Below are 22544 nucleotides of genomic sequence, written 5' to 3'. Positions count from 1 at the left end.
GTCGGATCGCAGATATAGGCGAGATACAATTGAATTTCTATCGTTTTAGGGTCAATTCACACTGAAAGAGCAGCGGCCGGCAGCGGCCGCAAGAGCACGGAAAATGTAAGAGCGCGGCGCCGCGCGGCCCGCCGCGCTCACGCTCAATCCCTTGCAATTACGGCCGCTGCCGGCCGCTGCCGGCCGCTGCTCTTTCAGTGTGAATTGACCCTTATAATCAGCGACATACGAGAGGTTAAAAAGTGTCTACCACCATATTTGTAAGGAAACCCCTACAGTGGTGATTGCACAATTTGTATAAAAACAAATAAAGCCTCATTGGTAGACGTAAGGCAATACGATAAGTTGATGTAAAGTCAACATAAAGCAATATAGGTCCGAAAACCCGACCTTGTAACACAGACACCTTGCCGTCCTGGCCACTAAAGTTTGACCATTTTCTTCCTAGATAGATTTCAATACATTTAAAATAGGTATTGTACTATCGCAGCACCTATAGGACACTTAAAAATCGTTTATCTATAGGTCCCTATTGTTTCTGCGTCGTGGGCGTAGGCGGCGTAGCTACCTTCAGCCTCCTGGCTTCGTCCGCATCGAGAGCTCGCTTCATCTCGTAGTACTTCTGTTTGAAGGATTGCAGCTCCGAGTTCACTCGCTCCAGTTCTAAGCGCTGGTCGTTTACTTGACGTTCACGCATGCTTAGCTCTGAAAAGTTATGGTATATAATTGCATATATTTTATAAGCTGCTTCGAACAAGTGGGTCAGTAGGTATGTATAGGTCATTAGAGACTGACTTACACGTTGGATTAAATCAAATATGGTTATGGTGATCTTATAGGAAATAAAACAAACAGGGAACATGGCAGGAGGCAGAAGAGGATCACGAAGATATACTTACCTGCAACTAAACACTTCATCTTAGTGGTCCTTTGTGACAGTGCACGTTGCGTTCGATTTAGTGTTATCTGAAAACATACTCCTATTACATATTAACATAATTAGATATCTAAGAAGGTTTTGCATGTATTGGTTTTTGTAAGAAGGACTCCGAGGATATTACTCGAACTTGGCGGACACACTGCCGTGTGTCTAGATTTAAGATCTTATGCCAATTATGTACGGTTCAAAGTCTATCAATAAATAGAGAATTGTTCCACTGTGCATACTAGTTTATTGTAGTATCGTTTAGTCACCTGTATTTCAGGACTGGGCTGCAAAGCCAGCATGTCTTTGACGGCGGTGTATAGGTTCCGAGTCTCCTTCAGCTCTCGATCTTTGAGTACCAGCATCTCGCTCTGTGCTAATACTTTTCTGAAATGTAAGAAGTTTGATTAAAACGCAAGTTAGTAAAGATGGGTCATTTTACATACGTTCATTACTCACTAGTAACCGCTAGTTGCTTTAACAGTGTCCCGAAGGAACTACTTTACGCAACCGGATAAAAGTTGCCTGTGGCTTTCCTAGATAAATAGGCGTTTTAGCAAACATACAAACTCTTCAGTTTTATAATAAGTGTAGATTTGCTAGTTAAAGTGGTAGGTATTACACGCCAAATTAGTGGTCTGTTCTTATTTAAAATAATTAGTCTTATTTTTGTACAAGTTTAAAACGGCGAAAGGTCGAATTAATTGAGATCTGAAACACTTTCAATTCAAGTGTGGGCTAAATATAGATTTTAAGAGTTAAGAGTACCAAAAATAGAACCTTTTTATTTGTTGAATGAGAAGGTTAACAAAAAAAATATATATTCAGTTAAATTACAAGGTTTTTAAGCGCTATAAGATCTGAACAAGCGACACCATTTTGAGACCTTAGTCGAAGATCAATGTTAAAACTATAATTAGGTATAAATAACGGACATTCTTTACAAAACAGTACTCATTAGCATTGTTTACTATATTGTCTTACAGAAATAATTGTTGTTTTGTCTCTTCAAAGTACCTAGGCGGTCCCATAATGAACTGGCCTGATATAGTTCTAGACGACATATCGCTACATGTTATGTGGCATTAAAAAGTACATTTATCGTGTATTTAATATAAAAAACACGCATCGACATGAAATGCTTAGTTTTAGTTTAGCAGGCATTTGAATGACGAGAGTCGCGTATTTTTTTCAAATGTCGAAAACTGAGTATCGAAGTCTCATAAAGTTTCTGTTTAAAGCAGGTTTATCCCCTGCGCGAATAAAAGAATGAATGGATGGCGTGTATAAGGAGTCTGTCCCCTCCTATAACACACTGAAAAATCTGGTTAAAAACTTTCGCCTCGGGAGAGAAACCGTCGAAGACATTGGGTATGACGGTTGGCCTGTGGAAGTGCTCACTTCCGAAACAATTGCTCCTATTGAAGAGGAGGTTCGGAGTGACCACCGTTTGAAGATTAGAGAAATTGCAGCTAGGCTTGGGCTCCCTAAAATCATTTTTCATCATGCGCTCCGTGAACATCTTCACATGAAAAAAGTGAGTGCAAGATGGGTACCGAAACTTCTTTCAGCGGTACAGCGACGGGCGTTGCGTTTCAGAGTTTTTGGATCTTTGTGGAGGAAAATTCAAAGATGTGATCGAGACGCTAGTGACTGGTGATGAAACTATGATTTTGTATTATGATCCACAAAGCAAGCGCGAGTCAATAGAATGGCGTTATAAGGATGAAAAGCCCCCTAAAAAGGCAAAAGGGTGCCTTTTCTGGGGTAAAATTGTGATTACTTTTATAAAGATGAAGAAATGTTAATTCGCAGATGTTTGAAGTGTATTGGTATTCATTTTGATTATATTGAAAAATGAAATCGGTTTCGTCTCATTTCCTTAATTAGTTCATAGTTAGGCCAATTCATTATGGGACCGCCCACGTAGCTTCAAGCTTCATCTAGCTTGATTATTTTAGACGTTATTTCTCCTTGCCAATTAAAATAGGTATTTAGTTGCCATTGTCAGTCTAGAAGTAAATCAATTTAACCGTGGTTCAGTTAGCCAAGGACCAATTTTTCCATTCACTATTTATTTTCCTGATTTAGACATTTGAGGATTAAATAAGGTTTTATAAAATTGTAAGTATTGTTTATTTTTACTTGCAACACTGATGGGGTATTTATTTTTTGCTGTGTTTCTGAAGTGAGGACAAATTGCATTGATACTGAAATAATAAGGAAAATTATAGCTTTAATGATTTGACCGTTTATGTGAACATTAGTTTTGGTAGCAATTGACTGCACTCAGAGATGTCATCTAGATAATCTCAGTAATTTTCAAACTCAACGTAGGAACAACTTTAGTATACCTATGTCTCATCAATTTATCATTAGCCTTTGCTAAGACCTATCTTGTAGCAATTGCTTTACAAATCTCACCATATCTGTGTAGCTACAGAGCGTCTTACACTGTCATATCTTTTCGTCTATTATGGTAATTAATAACTAGGTAATATGTGTGAAATAATCTAAGTAGTATCTCTAGGTAATAATATAAATAAGACCTCTTCAACAAGTAAAGAGACCTTATTAAAAGTACCTAGTTAACAAATTATGCGCAATCTTGACCATTGAACGTTCAAGGCAGGATATTTTGACTTCTCGGTCACCGGCGCCGTACCTGTCACAAGTAATTGTCTAAATTGACTGATCACAGAGCCCATTGTGTTCGCGACACGACACAATGCGTGTCAGATACCCATCGATCACTTTATTGATTCATTTTTAAATTTAATTATTGATGACGTAGCTTTAGATTCATTTAATGATCTTTATTAACGTTGAATCATCGTTTATTTTCTTTTATTAAATGAACTTGTTCTTGTAGATTCAACTGTGGAAAATGGTCATCCTCAGATGACGTCTGTCTTTGTAGATCTATGTCAGTCTTTACGGATATTCATAAAATTAGCTTTAGCAAGAACTATTGTTGTCCAATTACTATAATCATAGATAGCACTACAAATTCTTAGTATTTAGCATCCGGGAAAACTATGGCGAAAAACTTGGGAAAAGCCTACTTTGTAAGACATATAATAAATTAACCAATGATGTTTAAAACATCTCAGAAATTAACTGGAATCTTGCAAATGATCTACCGAATCATATGCAAATATCCGTATTGTATGAAATATCCACAAAATATTGGCGTTAAGCAAACAAAACGAAGCTACCTATGTGTGTATGATGCATGCGATGTTTTCAATGGAGATACCCATACGTTTCGTTTGTTCAAATTATTTGCGTGCGATTTAAAGCTTACTCATTAATAATTAATTAGTGTTTGTTATAATAAGGTTAGTAAGTAGAGATTTCTTGTAACAAGGTCTTCGACTATGTATTTGTTTTGACGTTTTTGAATCGTCAACTCAAGCGCATGATTGTTCCTGTCTTACCGTTTTATGTGTCTACTTGCGTCATTAGAATCAATAAAATAATAAACAGTTTTTATTTAATTTTGAATCTATTAGTAATCGATTTAACTTTTTGTTGTTTTTGTGACTGAATGGCTAATAATTTACCTAAGCGTCACACAAACCAGGTCAATGAAAACTTTTTGTGCGGTACGTAAACTAAGCTACGTACTACACACTGAGTTCTTTCAAGAGGTTAGGCTGGTTTTCCTAACATGCAAGGCTAGATTTTCAAGACAAAATTTTGGATTGTAGCTTTGTCACGATAAATCGGAACGCATGTTTTTTTAACGGACGTTAACACGTATCCGACTATGCGTAGGATAATTGAAACGTCAAACTTGTACAAAGCTTGACAGAGCAATTTTTGAATGGTATGAGAGTCGAGAGAGACAAGAGTTGGTAGGAACTTACCTCCCATACACATAAGACTTTTTTTTAAACGACGTCAAAAATAATCAAATGACTCCTCCCGCTTTAGGTTAGCAGCGTGAGGGAGTATCAGATTTATACTGAAGAAAACCCATCATGTTGCTGCGTGGGTCTATGTACCAGGACCGCGGTAACCCTTTCGAACAATCCCGCAGCCCCGTCAGGTCTTGGCCCTGGTGGGCTCCGCTAGGGTATATAACCTACCTCAAAATGGTGGACGTTAAGAGGAGTTTCTAGGGGTTCCTCAAGTCTACTTGAACATCTGATGAATTGACCTGAACAACACTTACTTATGGGTAAGACGAAGCTTCTGCATGACTCTTACTCTCAGGGTCTTTGCGCTAATATCTTTAGCCGTGTCTACAGGTCTTCCTTTACAAATTTGAACAATCTATAACTTGGTATACTTACTTCTGTGTGAGTCGTAGCTTCTGCGTAAGTCGTACACTCTCAGGGTCTGTGCCTTGCAGTTTTCGCCAACGGTGCACGTTGAGAGGCGTCTCTAGAGCTTCCTCTAGCGCCCTTACACGGAGACGCTCTCTGCCCAATTCGCGCTCCAAGTTGAATACCTGGGAGGAAGGAAAGCGGCTGGATTTGGTGTTTTGTTCATTTGATAGTAACGAGAATGAAAAGTTGGCTTCAAAGTAATGCTACTTTGAAGGACTGGTTTTTTAGACTTGATTTTGGAACACTGTTTTTCACCTCCAGTTTATTAAATACGCGGCTCAGTATTTCTTTCACGGGTAGTATACAAGGGAGTATGAAATGGAGTATCTAGGGGCAGCTCAGAACATAAGGTATGGTATCTAATATCTAAGGGAGAAAATAAGGGCAGTACATAAAAAAAGTTTATAAGGGTGAGTAGATAAGGGGAATAAATAAGGCAGCACATAACGGACTGAATAAGAGGACTACCCGAGTACCTACCTACCTATATAAAAAAAGTGTACATTAGCGACTTTACAGGGGGAGGACATAAAAAGGAGAAATGATTGAGACGTCAAGAATAAATTAAGATTGTGGACATGCCTATTGCCCATATACCCTACTAATTTAGATAAGTAGAACGTTTTTTTTACCGGTAGAAAAACAACAGACAGAATACCTGAATAGTTTTGCGTTCCAAATAAGAGGAGGTCAATGATGCAGCGTTCAATATCAACGATTAATTATTACCTAAGGCTTGAAGCCATCTAGCCTAGCAATCATACTTAGATCAATGAGAGTGCTAACCGCTCGTTAGACACTATTATAACTGAATCTGACTTTGAAAAAATTGGAACGACAAAAATGAAAATACCTATGTACAAGTATGTATTTATGTCCGTAATGTAGTGTGAATTTCATGAAACCTTGTATATAGGCTAGGTGTTAAGTTTTATTTAAGCATTATCAAAGTGCTACCTACAGTGCAACCGCTTATTTTTAGACATAAATGTATCATAAGTCAATGTCCTCACACATTTTCTATTTACTTTTCAATTCGCCTTCATGATATAAATTATCTGCTCTTTGATACAAACTTACACTTAGTCAAAGTTAGGACTGACATTAAGGGTCAATTCCCACTGAAAGAGCAGCGGCCGGCAGCGGCCGTAAGAGCACGGAAAATGTAAGAGCGCGGCGCGGTGCGGCGCCGCGCGGCCCGCCGCGCTCGCGCTCAATCCCTTGCAATTACGGCCGCTGCCGGCCGCTGCTCTTTCAGTGGGAATTGACCCTAAGAATGGGTTGAGCAATGTCGATGAACTTTGCGAAGAAGAAATTAAATAAAAAAATATGTTTTTGCAGTGAACCATGAAAAGGGGTGCCTATATTGACATTTCTGATGATCAAAATCATGTAAGAATTACAAGAACCTACCTCAAGTCTCAAATCGGTCATATTCTCAATTCCTTTAGAGAGCAAGTTCTTCTCTTTGCGCAGTCGGATGATCTCCAGCCGAAGTAGTCTGATGTCTTCCACGCGCTGTTCATACTGACGCTCGCCTTTAGACGACAGACATTTGAGACGATTCAACAATGAAATCAATAAACAATGCTATGACATAGTAATAAGAAAGAAAGAAAGTAAGAAAAGATCTAAAATAAGATCGCATTTTCAGTGGCATCTAGCCATACCTATCAGTTTTATTCTTTGTCCCTGTTGTTTGGCCCTGTAGATTTTTTAAACAGTTGTAGTGGTCGAAACCCGAGACACCTGCCCTTGTAAGGGCTCGCAAATAATATAATGCTAAATACATTTTTTTTTCATTGCAGATTTTATCATCATCAGCCTTTTCTATTGTTTTACTGCTGGACACAGGCCTCCTCTCACGCACATAAGGATTTTACGGAAGAACAAATTACATAATAATAAAAAAAAATTGATTATGCCTCTGGAAAGACATTACATGTTACATTATGTGAAATTACATTATGTTGTTTATTTCTATTGGTTAATTTGCACTCTTGCCCCTTCCCAACAAACAAAAACGTCATATAAGTCTTAACTTATACGACATAAAGTTGGATAGCAGTCTTATAATGATAGTGAGATGACTACTAGGTCCTGTAGACGTCTTTAATTTAACTTATTAGTAGTGCGACCAATATGTCATAATAAGCTGGTCTTAGCAACGTTGATAAGACTAAACTAAACGACGTTATATCACAGTCTTAGCTAAAACGTTTTTACGACAACGCAATAGTCATACTAACGTTATAGTCTATTAAACGTTTTGAACTGACCAAATTAGGTCTTTGAAAACCTTTTTATGACATTTATGTAATGTAGCAGTTGTATAAACGTTTTCACAGTGACGTTTATATAACGATCACTATCCTGTTTTACAGCGGTCAATTGGAGACTTTTAAATGACTTGGTTGTTTATTTAATACTCAAATATAACATATATATTACATGATGTCCGTTTAATGTCATGCCCTGACTTTAATCAAACTTGTAGTCGCATTTAAGTCAGTTTTTGACTTTAAAACGTCTAGGCCGCTCTATTTACGGAATATTTGATTAAGTTTACTACGAAAAATAAAAGCAAAAAATATGTGGAGTAGACTTAAACGTAGTGGAACTTTCAAAAGGAAAGTAATTCGAGATTTCCTTAATGGATCCTTGGATAACTAGCTGTCATGGCGTATTGCATGGTCTTGAAATAACCGTAATACGACTTTATGCCTTTAAAACGTCGTAAATAGATAGGTGTGTGACAAAAGCAACAATGTCCTACATTTTTAGAAATAAAAATATTTTTATTAATAAAATGTATAACCATTAAAACACAAAATTGCGAGGGGGCATGAAAATCTGAAATACATACATATAGGTATAGTATCATAAAACTTTAATACCAAGTCGAACTAAACGGAATGAGAGACAGATACCTTTATTAGCGAGATATATAAATATAAGTTAAATAACACTCATCACCTTTTATTTCCTTGTAATTTTTTTTTTACAAAACCACAAACACCGCGTCGCTATCAAGAAAAATGAATAAGTTTTACAGGTGTTGTTCCTTGACTCAAATAAAACGTTCGAAGTCAGCTTGTGACTTTTGTATGTCCGTTATACGACAATGTTGGTCATATAACTGGGGCCATTTTCGCGTTTTGTAAACGTTATTATAACGTAAGTGCGACTTAGGTATTACGATCGATGAAATTAAGATAACGTTTATTAAACTTTTAAGCGACGTTAAATTGTTAGTTGGGTTGCCACTTACCACTCGTTTCTCTTATTAACCTCAAGGTATATTTTATTCTAGATACCATCTAAAACTTACCTCTCTGCAGCGTAACCTCCAGAATGCGTATCTTCTCATAGAGCAGTGAGATCTCATCATTCCTCCTGACTAGCTGAGCGCCCACCACGTCGCGCTCGTTCATCAGACCTTCTAGCTCTTTCATGAGTTTAGCGCGAGCTGCGTCACCTTCCTAGATAGAAGATGACAGTTTGAGACACAACCGGCCTACTTGGCCTTAATTTGACGCAGAGGTTGGCGTTGGCGTTATCCAACTTCTTTAAGAAATCCGAAAATTAGAGAATTTTACAGATGTGACAATTCTGGATTTTTTATCTTTTTTTACTTTCAGACCTTATCAATAATGCCTGACTGTACCTGCAATTCTAGAATGAATGTCTGATTTAGATAGTAGATATAGATTTAGACTAAATCAGTTCGGGTTTAATGGAAATTCTGATATTAGCAATTGCAATCGATTGAGCGTTTAGAACAGCATTTCTTACCCGGCCTTTTTGCAATGCCTGCAATCGATTGAGTCTTCTGCCTTTTCCACGAGGACCAAAGACGATTCGTGAAGGTCGCCTCCGTCTACTGGCGATCCATCTCAGCAGCAGCATTTCTTACCCGGCCTGCCTTTTTAGAGATTAAGTTTGACATCAAAATTATTGGGGCACCAATAATCAAGACCTAGTCCCACGTTACCTGAACAATCCTGTTAAGCCTAGCTTCCTCCTGCCTCAAGGCAGCTATATCTGCCCTCGCTTCAGACAGCTTGACGAGCCCCGACTGTATCTCGACGCGCAACTGCTCGTTCTTCTTGTTGCACTTGCCGAGGAAGCCCTCGCAGGACTTCAGTCCCGTCTCCTTGCCGCTTATGTCTTCTTTGAGCTGCTCTATTTGATATGCTAACATCTGTTCGGAAGTAGAGGGTGATTGAGGTCTTATATAAGGTTTTGATCCTTAGATTGGTCATTAGGATGAAAAACCAGACGAGTTTTTTATTTTATAAACATAGAATAGAATAGAATAGAATATATTTATTTGCTTGAAATATGGTTAGGTACAATATAGGTCTTACAATACAATTATGTTTCTCATATCTCGCCTCATATTCAGCATGCAAATTTTATCGGTATGAAATGGCATAATTCTCAATTATTAAAAAATGGTAAGTTACTCAGTTACCTACTTACACTATTAAAAAAGAAAAAACTAACACATACAAAATTATAAACTAAAACATACAAATAGTCAAAATTTAAACATTTAAAAAGAATACAAAATCATAAAGTAAAATAATACTAATCATTTACAAAATGTCAACAACTAAATCCATGCAACATGTCAAAAAACTAAGACAATAAAAAAAATCTGTTTAATTCAATAAAATATACCTTGCAATTACTAAAAGTGCTTTTTTTTATTTATGTTATAATTTAGAAAATCATTTACCGTATAGAAACATTTATCCATTAGCCACTTTTTTAGTTCTTTATGGAAAAGATTCGTCGGCAATTCTCTCATTTGCTTAGGTAGCCCATTAAATATTTTAATAGCCATAAAGTTTGCGTTTTTTTGGCAAAATGTTGTCCTGTACCTAGGCATTGTTAATTTACTTGGATCCCTACATATTTTGCCTATCTTGTAGTCATTTTCGTTATCTGCCTTACTAAATAGAGCAGGGTGTTTTTTTACAAATACGCCAATCTCAAATATATATAAGCATGCAAGTGTCAACAATTTATTTTCTTTGAAAATGGGTCTGCAGGACTCTAATGGTCCAATACCGAAAACAGCTCTTATGCATTTTTTTTGTACAATAAATGCCCTGTGACTGTCCGTGGAATTGCCCCACAATATTAAGCCGTACCTTAACACGGATGCAACATATCCATGATAGGCTATCAAGGCTGCATTTCTTCCTATAGTCTTTCTTAGATTTCTTAGTGCAAATGCAAAGCTGTTCAGCCTATTGCATACATTCTCAACATGCTTCTTCCAGTTACAATTTTTGTCTATTACTAAGCCTAAAAATTTTGTATTGTCAACTTCGTCTATTTTATTATCACGTCTATAGACTTATCTTATGTTGTTACGAAACGTAAAAAGCTAGTTGCGCAATTCCAAAGTCTACATTTTTTGGCATTATTTGTTTTACTTTTGGCTAGAGGTATTTTGATCGAGATGTTACAATGCGTAATTTCTGTAGTCATCTTATTGTGTCTATAGTTTAATCTGCAATCAGATCTTACATAATTTTGCACAATTTCGAAACATTCATTTAATGGTTTATCTTCGGCTTATGAAATATTCTCCTACCTTCATCTTCTGCTTAAGATCCTGTATCTCGTCTAAAGCTTCGGTATAGTTCTTGTGCAGCATGTTTCTCTCTGCTCGTGTAGCGTCCAGAGAGACGGACAGCTTGCGGGACTTGATCGTCTCCTCGCGTAACGCCTTCTTCAGGTCCAGGATATCGGCCGTGCGGAGACGGACCTCCTCTGGAGTCACATTAGGGTCATTCAAAATATTGTATACTAGGTTCCTGTTAGCTTTGTATATATTATTATGTTTGTAATTGCTGGCCTTTTTATTGTCCCAAAGCAGGGCATAGGCCTTCTTTCATATATTTTAGAAATAAACGCTAATCACCGACGTTGAATATTACGTTCGAGTATCTATTTATCCTATTATTTTGTATTGGTTGACTTACCTGTTATTTCATCAATTTTCTCGTTTAGAGCGATCGTCTCTTCCAACATCCTGTAATATTATTGCAAATCAGAGGCCATAAAAATATTTATGCAGTTCAAGTTTATGATTATTTTAATGACACTCCTTATCCTCAATATAGAATCCTTTTTTAATGTTCTTGATTAAGTCAATTTCCATTAGAAATTACTTCTTTTTTTAATTTTTCTTCTACTGCTTCTTTTATTTCGACTTTCATGTACCTATCATCTTTTGCACATTTACTTTCTGTCCATCTATCGATACTGACCTGTCCTTATCCTTCTCGAAGGTGCGTATCATGAGGCGCTGCTTGTGTATCTGTGCGGAGTTGATCTCCAGCTCGTGTTCTAGCTGTTTGCGTCTCTGTTCCTGCAGGTCCAGCATCGTCAAGTTCTCTTGTGCCTCATCTGAAAGTCACAATTGGTTTAGTAGAAAAGTAGAGTAATAAAGATAAAAAACAAGCATCAAATAGGATTGCAGTAATGATATACATCTATTCTGAAAAAACGGATGGTTGGAGATCAAATCTGTAATATACACTTGATTTATGTATGACCAATATATTGGTAATGTGATGTTTACCAAAAGAATACAATTTGACATAATTCCATAGGAATTTTGGATGTTTTAAGAATTATGTGATTTCGGTGACTGAAACAAAATGAGTATGAGGTTCTAGATCAAAACGGATAGCCCGTATATCAAGAGAGCAAAAACTGAAGTAAAAGTAAGTTTACTAGAAAACCCATAGATTATTATTTTGAAAATACCAGCATACCCATTACTCAAAAACATAGTTCAAATCCTACATACTCTGTATCTTCTGCAAGTTCTTCGTAAGTATTTCTTTCTCTCGCTTCAGGTTCTCGATGTCTCGCTTGTCGAACTCGGCTTGCTTCTTGTTGAGCATCAGGTCACGCTCCATAACTGACACTTGTTGCCGAAGACGCTCACTGGGCATTGGAATTGCAATAGATTGCTTTAATTTGTTACTTTCTTTGTACAAAATGTTTGACATACTGAATTACCCCTTTGCGAAAAATAACGGGCCCTTAATTAACTATGAGAATTTGATTTCATCATCATCTCCCGAGCCTTTTCTCAGCTATGTTGGGGTCGGCTTCCAGTGTAATCTGATGCAGCTTAGTTCCAGTGTTCGACTGCCTATCTAACTTACTCAACTGAGTTACAAATCCAACCCTTTGGTTAGACTGGTGTCAGACTTACTGGCTTATGAGAGTAGGATTTCTAGATTATAAAAAGTACCTGCATAACATATGGAATAACCTAAAGACTAAGAATTGTTAGAAAGTGGTCTTACCTTATTGAAAGCAAAGGTCTTTGAAATCTTAGAACTTACCTCTATAGCCATGAAGGTTCGACCTGAACTAATGCTAATACTATTAATACCTAGTCCTGCAGGTAAAAATCAACCATAACTGACTGTCAGTAAACAAAATTGCAAATGTCTCACCGATCAGTTTCGACACCGGCTTTGCTTTGTTCTAGAAGCTGATATCTCTTGGACTGAGCAACTAAGTTCTTGGCCATTTTCTGTGCTTCATTGCGTATTTTGTTGCTATCGTCGATTGTATTCTGGGAAAATATTTATTTATTCATTTATAGTCGTGGTGGCCTTTTGGGTAAAGAACCAACCTCTCGAGTATGAGGGTGTGGGTTCGATTCCAGGTCAGGTTTGTATGTACTTTCTAAGTAGGTATAACTTGGACACCAATAGCTGATAAAAATGTGAAGGAAAACATCTTGAGGAAACCTGGACTCTATAGTCTGAAATCACCAACCCGCATTGAGCAAGCGTGGTGATTAATTCTCAATCCTTCTCCGTGTGAGAGGAGACCTGTGCCCAGCAGTGGGACGATAAAAAGGCTGTAACAAGGCTGTAGTATTTATAGGACCTCCAACAAAGAATATACACAACACAGTTTTAAAACTGAGATAGTAATCTAGCACGTGTATTCTTTTAATTACAGAAGGACACATCATGCATAAAATTATTGTTATAACTAAATGGGAACAAATACTTTCATTTACCAACATGCAATGCATAAAACAGTTCAAAAATATTAAATTATAACTAGACTTTAAAAGTATAACCAGGCCTCTGTCACTCGACGTACTTGCGCGCGATAAATGCCTACCGCTCGCTGGGTTAGGCCGGCTCCACACGTTGGCCCCAACGCTCGTTCCAACGTTGGACCGCAAAATCGGTGAGGCGTACACACGTTGGCGCATAACTTAGTTCTGTCCTAAAACCGACACGAGACGGCCAACTACCAACGCTCGCCCCAACGTTGGGGCCAACGCCATTTTCTCGATCCACACGTTGGACGAATAGCGTTGGGACGAGCGTTGGGGCCAACGTGTGGAGCCGGCGTTACCGGTAGCCCCACGCGGCTCAGGGCGCACAACAGTCACACGCGCCGCGCGCAACACAATGTTATTATTTTTATTTCGTGGCATGTTATGCTGTTGGTTTTTATTAGGTTTTTTAAGCTACCTCACAAACTGATGGATTATTTTGAGTTGTGTTGGTTTATATGCGACTTTTGTAAGATTATCAAACATTTTTATATGTATGAACTTATCTAGAAATTCTTTTTTTTTAATAAATTAATACTTATCTACTTTATGATTTTAACAACAGAGATCATTAGGAACTTATTTTACTTTAGATACCTACTTAGTTATATGAACTGTATTGTGAGTTTTGTAGCTCAAAACACATCTCGAATGTAAGTAGGTATACCTAGTTCTGGTCCAACTTAATGACGCCTCGGAACATTACGCGTGTCGCTACGCAGAAACCAATTTTAGGTATGTATCAACACTCGACGGATTTGTACCTTATGGGGTATGGCACTTGTGCTCAAAAAATAGTTGGAAACCGCCTTTGATTTTGACGAAAGCTTTACTTAAGTACTTACCTATGCTTACGTATTAGGTAATATTTAGTAATATGTACCCATACTCCATTTTAGTAGGCAATACAATAGTTAACTAAAGAAAAATATTCTTGACATTATATTACTTTTTATTGAAAAACTCAGTTTTAAAAAAGGCTATCTTAAAATAAGCGTAACTTTTTTTTCCTACTTAAATATTAATAAATTGTAAGAAGCAACCCTAAGCACGGCCACGGCACGGTTGCGGTCACTGAACTGTGCGCTATCGCATTGGAATAACAATCAAGCGCTCGAGCTTTTAAGGTTCATTTTATAACGCAGCTAGGAATTTGTAGGTAGTTGGGGAACTTGTAGGTGCTTATAACGGTAGGTATGGACTTTTTTGTATGGAGTGATTTATCTGTTACGTAGTAACTATTATATAATCTGTGGTATAACTGTAATGTAAACTTAATTTACATTTTATCAGATAAGTATTATATGTATAGTTTAATTAACAGTGAATGTATTTACATATATGTTAAATTATAAAATATATAGATATTGCAGTTTGGAATAATACTTTTGAGTATAAAACTGGAATACCTATATGATTTTCTAGATATCTGAAGAAAGCGGGATAGCCATACTTGTAAAAGAAATCCTTCACTAAGGAATGGCTTAAGTAACCATTAAATGTCTCTGAGTGCAAGGGTTAATAGGTATACTTTTATGTATGGTGGCAGGCATCCTCTTGAGATTTTTGTCTTACTGATTTCTGGTTCCCGTTTTTATTTGAAGTATTATATCCGATTGTTTCGATCAATGAGTTTAGTATTCGTATCTAGTATAGTTTTCACATAAGTCAATGGCAATCCACAACTAAATTCTGAGCACAATTGCACGCAACGATGCGTGCAATTTTCCGTGCCGACAAAAAGTTTGGTAAGAACTAGGTATGGGTACTTTTTAAAATTTTTGCAGGTCTAATTACTTAGGTTATTGTCAACTTTATTGAAGTTTCAAAGTGCAGAGAAACATCATTGCATTTATTTTTATTAATAGAACTGCAATCACAAACGTGAACCATTAGACAGACAAATAAATTCATGTCTACAGCCTACTAACAGTTTTTTGCAAACATTTGAGTTCAAGGTCGAGCAAAACAAATCTTATACGAGACTTTAGTAGGCTTAGCATTCTTACAACCAGTACTGTAACAAGTTATAGACTGAGAGCTAGCGACTGCCAGATCTATCCTAAATTATAAAGCTGAAGAGTTTTTTTATTTGCTTGAATGCTTTAATCTCAGAAAATAATGTTCGGATTTGAGAAATTATTTCAGTGTTAGATAGACCATTTATCGAGCAAGGCCATGCTACTGTTTATCCGAATGCGAAGTAATTGTAGGGAATGGACTACGGGTGAGACCGTTGGCGGAAGATATTATTTTATGAAAACCTTATACTTAGACAGTTATGTGTTACTGGGGAGTTTCATAACTTCCCAGAAACACATAGGATGTTGTAAAAAAGAAGTTGTTTTAACCTTCGAAAAGTGCTGCATTATCAGCCTAATTTGAATAAACGTTTGAGTTTGTATGCATCCATCTTTCAGTGGACTATATTATAAAGTTTGACTGGTAGCATTGGAATATATTAAAACAAAACCGAATGTTTCGACCATTATAAAGTATCGGAGGTTTGGCAGTCACTGTCTTTTGATTTATTACTACTTTATATGCATCCATCTTTCAGTGGATAACATTATAAATTTTGTCATAGAGCATTGGAACATATAAAAGAAAACTGAATGTTTATAAAGTATGGGAGGTTTGGCGGTTACTGTCTCTTGATTTATTAGTACTTGAAGATCAATATTAAGTATTTGCAAACAAAAAAAAAATGGTTACACACATTTCGCAATCACGGTCGAATTTAAGGAAGTTTAAAGCTCTCTCATAATAACTGAACTCATAAATAACTTTTTATAGCTATAGGTGATAAATATTGTAATTTATTAATGATCAACACGTGTATGTTTAAGCCTAATTTGCAACTTAAAGTGTGATTTTGCGATAAATAATTGTGAATGGACAGTTGTGAATCCCGGTTTGCGGAAGTAAGCAGCTTTTGATCAATAAGCGTCCAGACCGATTGTCGGCCATGACGGCTGTTCTCCAGAAAGAGATCAGGATGCATCAATATAGGGCACAAGTCTTTGCACAGGCACGGGGATAATTTCAAAATGTTTGCGATTCCTTCGCTCTCATAAACCGATGTGACCACAATCCAACATGTCTTGAGAAAGATCAGGCAGCTTTTAAAGACGGTAAGACAAATTTTATATTAAATTATGTAGGATTTTTCCCATTTACGATAACAGCTGGGGCTTTTGTTGCTCCACTTCTTCTTCTCAACAAAAACACATAGGAACTGGTGAACAACACATAGGGCGGGCGTTTTGGGGGCTGTCTTTTGTTTTCTGACTATCAAAAAGTACCTACTGTTTCGCAGCCAAGTTTGAATAAACGATTTTTGATTTTAACAGCTAAACCGATCGTCATGAAACTCGTCAGTAATGGGTAAATAGTCATTGGTGGTTCGTGTTCTGTCGTATAACTTATTATAATGGATGCTTCTGGATACACGAATGAAGCATATAGAAACCTAGACCAATAAAATTAAAGCTCACCTTAAGCTCCTTGGCAGTATTACTGAGCTGTGACTTTGTCTTGTCCAGCTCAGAGTTGGCAGTCTCCAACTGCTCCCTGAGTTGAGCACTCTTACTGAAAGCTGCTTCTTGTTCAGCTTGAGCAGTTTCCAACTTGGTCGTGATGGTGTTCAGCTGACGGTCTCGGCGCTCTATCGCTTTCTCTGCTTTCGTACACTGGGGGAAGAATGTGGAGATGTTTCTAAAAGAAGTGACGGGGAGGACTGAGAAGCACGTGGGTTTTGGTAATCCAAAATGTCAACGGTTTGCGGATAGAAAAAGCTATAATGTATAAAAGATTTAGTTTATATTTTGGGTGCTTAAAAAAAAAGTCGTTAACATAGAACTGGACTAGTGACCACAATAATCAAAGCTTTATGTATAAGTTTTTGGAAAGAAATGATTTTAAAAAATATGACACGAGATCAAACATCATCTGCCTTTGTGTTTTATAAGGAGCTTTTTTGCTTTTATGCCCCTGTTAACCCAGACAGAGGCTAGAGAACCCGATACCTCTTAAGGTAAGACTGGTTGTCAGACTTCTTCTCTTCCAATTATTTATTCCAATAAGAACATAGATAGTCTGCTTTTCATTCTGGTACGTTTGCGCAGTTCTTGTCGAAGACGCAGTCGCTAATGAAAGCTAGTATTTCCATAGAAAGACTTACTTTTTCCGTGAGCTGTGCAATACTTGTTCCTCTGACGTCCACTTCGTATTTGAGGCCGTTGGTCTCAGCCTTTAAGTGTTCCACCAGACGGTTTTGACGCACTGCATTATTTTCTGCTTCCTACAATAAGTTCATATGAAGAAGCTGTAGATTTTGAGAGTAACCATGGAGTTTCTTGCCCGTTCTTCTCCATAGGAAGCTACTTTTGGAATGGGCAACTAGAATCGAAACTTATTCATATTTTTAACGTTTATATGTGCTTGTAAATGCCTAAATGAATGATGATTTGAATGATCAAATCATCGTCGACATCATCTTTCGACTTTTGGTCCATGTGATTTTCCTATCAGACTTTTTTAAGTAGGTACCCCAGGCTCAAGTACCTAGTTCTGTTTATTGCATTTTGATGACATTGTGTCGATTGATTGAGGTTTAATCAAGTTTTCCTCAACATTTATTATATTTCTTGGATGCAATTAAATTGATTTTACGAATATGTTTTTATCATTCCTACAGTACCTAACCAGTAACCATGTTATTGGCAGTTGCAGTCTTACTACAACTTACACCTTAATTAATTCACTTCCTAACTCCCAAAACAAGAGACCTATAGAACATTTGGATTCTGACCTCAATCTGCTCTTCAAGTTTGGAGATGTTGAGCTCCTTATCATGGTTCTTGGCTTCCAACTCCTCGACGTATTGCACGGAGTTGGCGAGCCTCTGTTTGAGGGCATCCAGTTCTCCTTGAAGACGAGCCTTTTCTTTTTCGAATTTCTCTTTCTCTTTTGCTGCTGATGTTGCACCACTTGAGAAAAAAGGAGGTTAGGTTTTGTTGTGAGAAATGTGACTGTCAATTCTACTTTAGTAGTACCTACTGGACGGGAATATCCTTACTAATAATATAAATGGGAAAATAATTCTGTCTAACAATCTGGCGTTGCCCATAGAACTTCAGCGACGATTAAAATAAATGTGGTACACAGATAGCCTATTTATTCAGCCGCAGAACCAATTTCCACAGTTGGAAAAAAAGGAGCATAAATAAAACATTTATTTACATCTAGATCAGAGACTCAGATGTTAAGCATTATGTAAATCAGTTTAATTTTAGTCTGTAGACTCGGTATTTACAGCCACTAAGTTGACCGTCCAAATCTACCCTAATCTGTCTATTACTCATAATATACTCACGCGTCTTCTTCACCAGCACGTTTCCTAGCATCCAGCTCCTTCTCCAAGCGGATGACCTGCTTCTTCATCGTCTCCAAGCTCTCCACGCTGCTGAGCTCTCTCGCGTGCATGGCATCTGCCAGAGCTTGGGCTTCCTCTGCCAACATACAGGCATTTATATGAGTTTAGGCCACAGGCTGTCATTGAACATCCTTGATAGTCGTTTCGGGTAGTTAGAGGCCTGAAAGTCTGACACCAGTCTAACTTCTTTGTGTTTTTGTACTTTTATAGGTAGGTATGTATTGTGTGTGATTTGTATTGTGTGCGCTTTTTAGTAATTCTACAAACTGGATGGATGGAGATATAGATGCTTTGATTTTGATCGATCTTGGCAGTGATCTTGGCAGTAATATAATTATTATGTATGTGTAGGTAGGTGTTCGTGAGGAGTTCCTGAGAAGCTTGTTGTTCTATGAATTGGTCGGTTACATTTTGCGTGTTTTTTTTATTTTATTTTAATTTATCGTCATATTATCATCAGCCAATTGCCTGCAGCTGTAAAAAGGTTCACAATATAATACAAACTTACTGATTTCAGTTCGTAGTTTTTCGATTTGCTTGTGATTTTCAGCTATTTCAGCCATGTAGTCTGTCACCATGTCATCGAAACGTCCGAGTTTATTCTGAAATAAATGAGTATTGTGTAAATAGCGTGTTTTATTGATTTTCTAAGCAAAAACTACCTCCTAGCTAACAGAAAACTACAATCAGGTATGTATTTGGAAAAACTAACGCAATAGTGAAAAAAGAGACAATGAGAGCATTCTGAACATCAGAACTCTTCACACCCGGATTATGTGAGATTTTGATGATCTTTTGAATAGAATACAGGTAATTGCACCTACCACTGCTATTTCTCGACCACCAAAAGGTAGACTGGGCTAAAGCGCTAAGTCCGCCAGTGTACAAAGTGTGCACAAAGTGTGTAATAAAAAAATAATTGAGAATAACATCGAGCTCCTTATCATTCGGGTGCGCAGAGTTTCTTTGGGACGCCGGAAAAAGGATTCAAACTAATAGAGACAATAATCTGTAGGTCTTTGTACTGCTGAAAACCTACTTAGCCTCTTTAATCTCGCACTAGCGTGTTGTTCGTATTTATATTTCGAGCATCACAAAGTCGCTAGTTAAGCAATTTCAACGCTGAAAAGTAAATATGACTTTTCATTGACCATAAACTGAGTAGAAAAATCAGATCAAAGTCTATATAAACACAGCAAATAAACATGGTATCAGGTAATGGTAATGGGTGTAGAACTGTAATATAATGTAGTATCTAGACACACGGCAGTGTGTCCGCCAAGTTCGAGCAAAAAAGGCGACACACCGGCCGTGGGTTATATTACACGAACCATTTCGGGCCAAATTCGACCCCCCTGTAACTCAAAATCTATTTTATTTACGCATATCAAATTTCTAGTATCTGTTGAGACCCCCTCACTTATCTAAAATACAAAATTTCATTAATATACCTATTGTAGGTCTTGAGATATTGACGTCAGAAAATCGCTATTTTTACTATACACTTATTCACTGATTCACTGATTCACTTATTCACTTATTCACTGACTCACTCATCAAAAACCTAGACCACTTCCAATGGTCGTATTGACTTGAAATTTGGCATGGAGGTAGGTCTTTATGTCAAGGTAAAGGGAAAAATCTGAAAATGGCCAAGTGTGAGTCGGTTTCAAAATAATGAAGGTGTTTTATACCCGGTGTAAATTTATACCCTAAGGAACTAAAACGAACTAAATTTATCTATATTTATATAATATATCTTCGAATGGTACAAAGGTTTGTATTTAGTCAAAGTAAAGTAAAAATCTGAAAACGGCCAAGTGTGAATCACTTTCGAAAATAACGAATGTGTAACTTTGATCCACGAACATAATATATGATAACATGTCATGTCAGTCAGTTGGTAAATCTAGTCATAGTTAATCTAGTTCATTTCTTTGTAAGAAACATAGTGCATATTAAAAATCTAAAAGATAGTATAAATGAGACATTTCTTTAACTAACTTCATCATAAGAAAAAAAAATAAACAACCTTACAAAAATAAATGAAATCCCACCCAACAAAAATGTGAAAGATGCCAAGTTCGATAATATGGGAAGCTTCGCCTATAAAAGAAGTGAGATCTGAATAAGTACCAAGTTCCATACACATACCTCAGTTAAAAATAGTTACTTTTTAATGATGATTACTTGGCAAGTTTTAATAGAAAATTAAATACTTGATTCATTGCGTTTGGTAGGTTTATAACAAGGTGTATGAAAACTTGCCAAGTAACATCATTAAAAAGTAACTATTTTTAACTGAGGTATGTGTATGGAACTTGGTACTTATTCAGATCTCACTTCTTTTATAGGCGAAGCATTCCCATATTATCGAACTTGGCAGTCTTTCACATTTTTGTTTTGGGTGGGATACATACTCTAAGACTCTCTTTCTCATCACACAAATGTGCATTATCTTCTTTGAGCTTGTAATAGGTGTCATAAAGCTTGGTGTATACATCGGTGATGAATTTCAAGCCTTCTGAATCGCGTAGCTGTTCCAGGACCTGAAAAAAATGTTTTTGGTAAAAGATTTAATAAGTACCCTACAAGTTGTTGGACAAAAAATAGTGCCACGGATAAACACACATAACGGTGAGATTTATGACATAGGTAGTACCCCTCATTTTTATTGTATCGGGGGTTAAACAAAAAAAAAATATAATTTGTAATTCTGCATAAGAGATTTATTTCAAATCCCGTCAACGAGGTTTTAATCCCACTATCATTATAACCGTATTACGTTATCTGGTTATCTAGAATATTTAACGGTAATAAGGCTTTTTCAGTATTGTTGTAATAATCTTAGGTATTCTATTTAGTCCAGGGCAAGTTTGGGTGAAGTTATCAATGGTATCCGGGGGTCATAAGCTGTCGCCAACCTGACTCGAGTAAGTGAGTTCTCCAGCCTTCTCTGATGGAGAAAACTACATTTGCCTCCTGTGGCACAGTAAATAGCCCGATGATATTTATGCAGAAGATTATGTATAAAGGTAGGTAGGTACTCATAGTTTTTCATAACTTTACCCATTAGAAAGTCTAATAAAACTTCGGATAATAGAGCTATGTAAAATAATATGACAAAGAAAATTACTTTTCCATATTCCTTCTCAGCTTCGGTGGTCTCCGAGCCGATCGTGATCGCCGCCCCAAACTCTTCCTCTTCATCCATTTTGAAAAGAAACACTAAAACTTTGTTGAAACGACACAAAAAATATTAACAAACAATAATAAAACTAAAATTGAGGTAAAACAGTTTAAAAAATCCTATGGTCTCGGTGCTCCGCTGTTTATGTGGTTACTATGGAAACGGCGTCGCCGTGGCGAAAAATAAATGTGAACCATAGAGCTTTCCTGATTGTCGTTTGATACTTTTCGGAAGAGTTATGCCAACTTCTATAATGAACTGATGTTGTCTATGGTGTAGCCTGTTGGAGGAAATTAGAGAATTTTATTGTTCTAATTATACACCTTTATTTTCCAGTTAAATTGTTAATAGTACTATTTTTCAGTGCACCAATTCTTTAAGTGATCCTTAACTGCCAAATATAAACACGGAAACAGACTCTAAAAACCAAATTCAAAAGTTCCCTCTTGAAAGCAATCTTTGAAATTGGCGATTCGACCTACATCTTTCGTCTTGCTTTTTCACCGTGTAATAGAAAAGGACATATTTCAGAG

The 22544-nt window shown here is 36.9% G+C and overlaps 1 protein-coding gene across 1 annotated transcript; it reads right to left on the bottom strand.

The window, feature by feature from the left end:
• Positions 1 to 280: 280 nt before the first annotated feature.
• Positions 281 to 22148, bottom strand: LOC135118360 (cilia- and flagella-associated protein 58-like). Its single transcript, XM_064040187.1, has 19 exons — positions 21958 to 22148; positions 21242 to 21370; positions 19330 to 19423; positions 18762 to 18897; positions 18198 to 18375; positions 17568 to 17687; positions 16882 to 17076; positions 12759 to 12880; positions 12098 to 12237; positions 11553 to 11691; positions 11265 to 11314; positions 10874 to 11052; positions 9257 to 9466; positions 8594 to 8744; positions 6676 to 6800; positions 5227 to 5384; positions 1195 to 1312; positions 900 to 966; positions 281 to 705 (listed from the first exon to the last, which is right to left on the bottom strand). The coding sequence occupies exons 1-19, from the start codon at positions 22033 to 22035 to the stop codon at positions 530 to 532; spliced, it is 2565 nt and encodes an 854-aa protein (XP_063896257.1). The 5' UTR covers positions 22036 to 22148; the 3' UTR covers positions 281 to 529.
• Positions 22149 to 22544: the final 396 nt, after the last annotated feature.

The sequence above is a fragment of the Helicoverpa armigera genome, chromosome 21 (genome assembly GCF_030705265.1).
Source record: "Helicoverpa armigera isolate CAAS_96S chromosome 21, ASM3070526v1, whole genome shotgun sequence".
Taxonomy (NCBI): domain Eukaryota; kingdom Metazoa; phylum Arthropoda; class Insecta; order Lepidoptera; family Noctuidae; genus Helicoverpa; species Helicoverpa armigera.
This window is presented reverse-complemented; position numbering and strand designations above follow the sequence as displayed.